The 2550-nt window shown below is 48.1% G+C and overlaps 1 protein-coding gene across 1 annotated transcript; it reads left to right on the top strand.

Annotated features, from left to right (window-relative positions):
* Positions 1-1206: 1206 nt before the first annotated feature.
* LOC135829142 (uncharacterized) lies at positions 1207-1914 on the top strand. The gene has a single exon (XM_065341548.1). The coding sequence runs from the start codon at positions 1207-1209 to the stop codon at positions 1912-1914; it is 708 nt and encodes a 235-aa protein (XP_065197620.1).
* The last annotated feature ends 636 nt before the right edge of the window (positions 1915-2550 follow it).

Genomic DNA, 2550 nt, shown 5'->3' with positions numbered 1-2550 from the left:
ACACACTGAGTACATACACTGAGTACACACACTGAGTACACACACTGAGTACACACACTGAGTACATACACTGAGTACACACACTGAGTACGTACACTGAGTACACACACTGAGTACACACACTGAGTACACACACTGAGTACACACACTGAGTACACACACTGAGTACATACACTGAGTACACACACTGAGTACATACACTGAGTACACACACTGAGTACACACACTGAGTACACACACTGAGTACACACACTGAGTACACACACTGAGTACACACACTGAGTACACACACTGAGTACACACACTGAGTACATACACTGAGTACACACACTGAGTACATACACTGAGTACACACACTGAGTACATACACTGAGTACACACACTGAGTACACACACTGAGTACATACACTGAGTACACACACTGAGTACACACACTGAGTACACACACTGAGTACACACACTGAGTACACACACTGAGTACACACACTGAGTACACACACTGAGTACACACACTGAGTACACACACTGAGTACACACACTGAGTACACACACTGAGTACATACACTGAGTACACACACTGAGTACATACACTGAGTACACACACTGAGTACACACACTGAGTACACACACTGAGTACACACACTGAGTACACACACTGAGTACACACACTGAGTACACACACTGAGTACATACACTGAGTACACACACTGAGTACATACACTGAGTACACACACTGAGTACATACACTGAGTACACACACTGAGTACACACACTGAGTACACACACTGAGTACACACACTGAGTACATACACTGAGTACACACACTGAGTACATACACTGAGTACATACACTGAGTACATACACTGAGTACATACACTGAGTACACACACTGAGTACACACACTGAGTACACACACTGAGTACACACACACTGAGTACACACACTGAGTACATACACTGAGTACATACACTGAGTACACACACTGAGTACACACACCGAGTACACACACTGAGTACTGAGTACACACACTGAGTACACACACTGAGTACATACACTGAGTACACGCACTGAGTACACACACTGAGTACATACACTGACTACATAGGTGCATATCTTCGCCGATGTCTCACAGGATGCCTAAGGAGCAGTAGCATACTGTACTATCGAGTGATGAACAGAGACGAGACAGTGTCATGCCGACCCATAATGTCAAGGAGCAGAGTCGCGCCAACCACCGCCACCAGCATTCCAAGATTGGAGTTCCTCGCCGCAGTAGCTGGTGTAGACCTAGTGAAACCAATCATCAAAGCACTCAGTCACTCCACATCAGTCGTCTTCTGGACCGACAGCCAGGACGTCCTACATTGGATACGTGGAGCAAGTCGAAAACTGAAGACCTTCGTGGGAAATCGTGTTGCGTACATTCAGGAATCCACCCATCCATCACAGTGGCGTTATGTACCCACTGCAGAAAATCCAGCAGATCATTTGACACGGGGACACTCAGCCAAATTCCTGGCACAAAACTCGCAATGGTGGGAAGCACCGAGTTTCCTTCAGCTGATGGAGTCTGAGTGGCCGGCAACAGTTCTACCCGGGAAGAGCAGCACTGCAGTTGACCAAGAGACACGGAAGTCGACCAAATTCGATTCAGCAGCAATACGATGTGTGAAGAAGCAGACTGACACTGAGACAGCTAAGTCAGCAGCTAATGCACAAGCCCAGTCAGTTGTGCTAGCAACGCAAAAATCAGCGGAGAACAACAGCAGTGGTTGGCAACTTGATCCCAGTCGTTTCTCTAAATGGCTAGTATTGGTCCGACAGGCGGCATGGGTTATTCGTTTTGCGAACAATTGTCGCACTCCAGCAGCAGTGAGAGTTATGACTGGTCTAACAACGGACACGGGGAAATAGTAGACGCTGAGAAGACAGTCATTAAAAGCTGTTTAAATGGAGGCATTTCCAGCAGAGTACGAGTTAGTCCGGAAAGGAAAAGCGGTCCCAACAGGGAGCAAGTTGGCGGGTCTCTCCCCATTCCTGGACGAATTGGGCATTCTAGGAATACGAGGACGCCTACAAAATGCGCAATTCCTGTCGTATGATGCTCAACATCCAATGATCATGGATCGGAACGGACATGCCATGCAACTTCTAGTCCGACATTATCACGGGAAGGCAGGACACAGCAGTGGCGTCAAGGAAACCACGACACAACTGCAGGAACGTTTCTGGGTTATAGCAGCAAGAGAGGTGATCCCGGCCACGAGGTAGAGGCAGCCTGCAATTATTGTAAGCGAAAGAAAGCTAGGCCAGCAACACAAGTGATGGCACCACTGCCGAAGAGCCGACTGTCAGAACCGTTAGAAGCCTTCGCAAGAACATCTGTTGACTACGCTGGCGCCTTCGAGACAAAGCAAGGTCGTGGTCAGCGCCGTGCTAAGCGGTATCTCTGTCTGTTCACGTGTATGACCAGTCGTGCAGTGCATCTAGAAATGGCTACTTCGCTATCAACAGACTGCTTCCTGAACGCATTCGAGCGTTTCTGCAGCA

This window comes from Sycon ciliatum, chromosome 13, assembly GCF_964019385.1.
Source record: "Sycon ciliatum chromosome 13, ocSycCili1.1, whole genome shotgun sequence".
Classification (NCBI taxonomy): Eukaryota; Metazoa; Porifera; class Calcarea; order Leucosolenida; family Sycettidae; genus Sycon; species Sycon ciliatum.
Note: the sequence above shows the minus strand (reverse complement) of the source record. Positions and strands in the feature narration are given on the sequence as shown.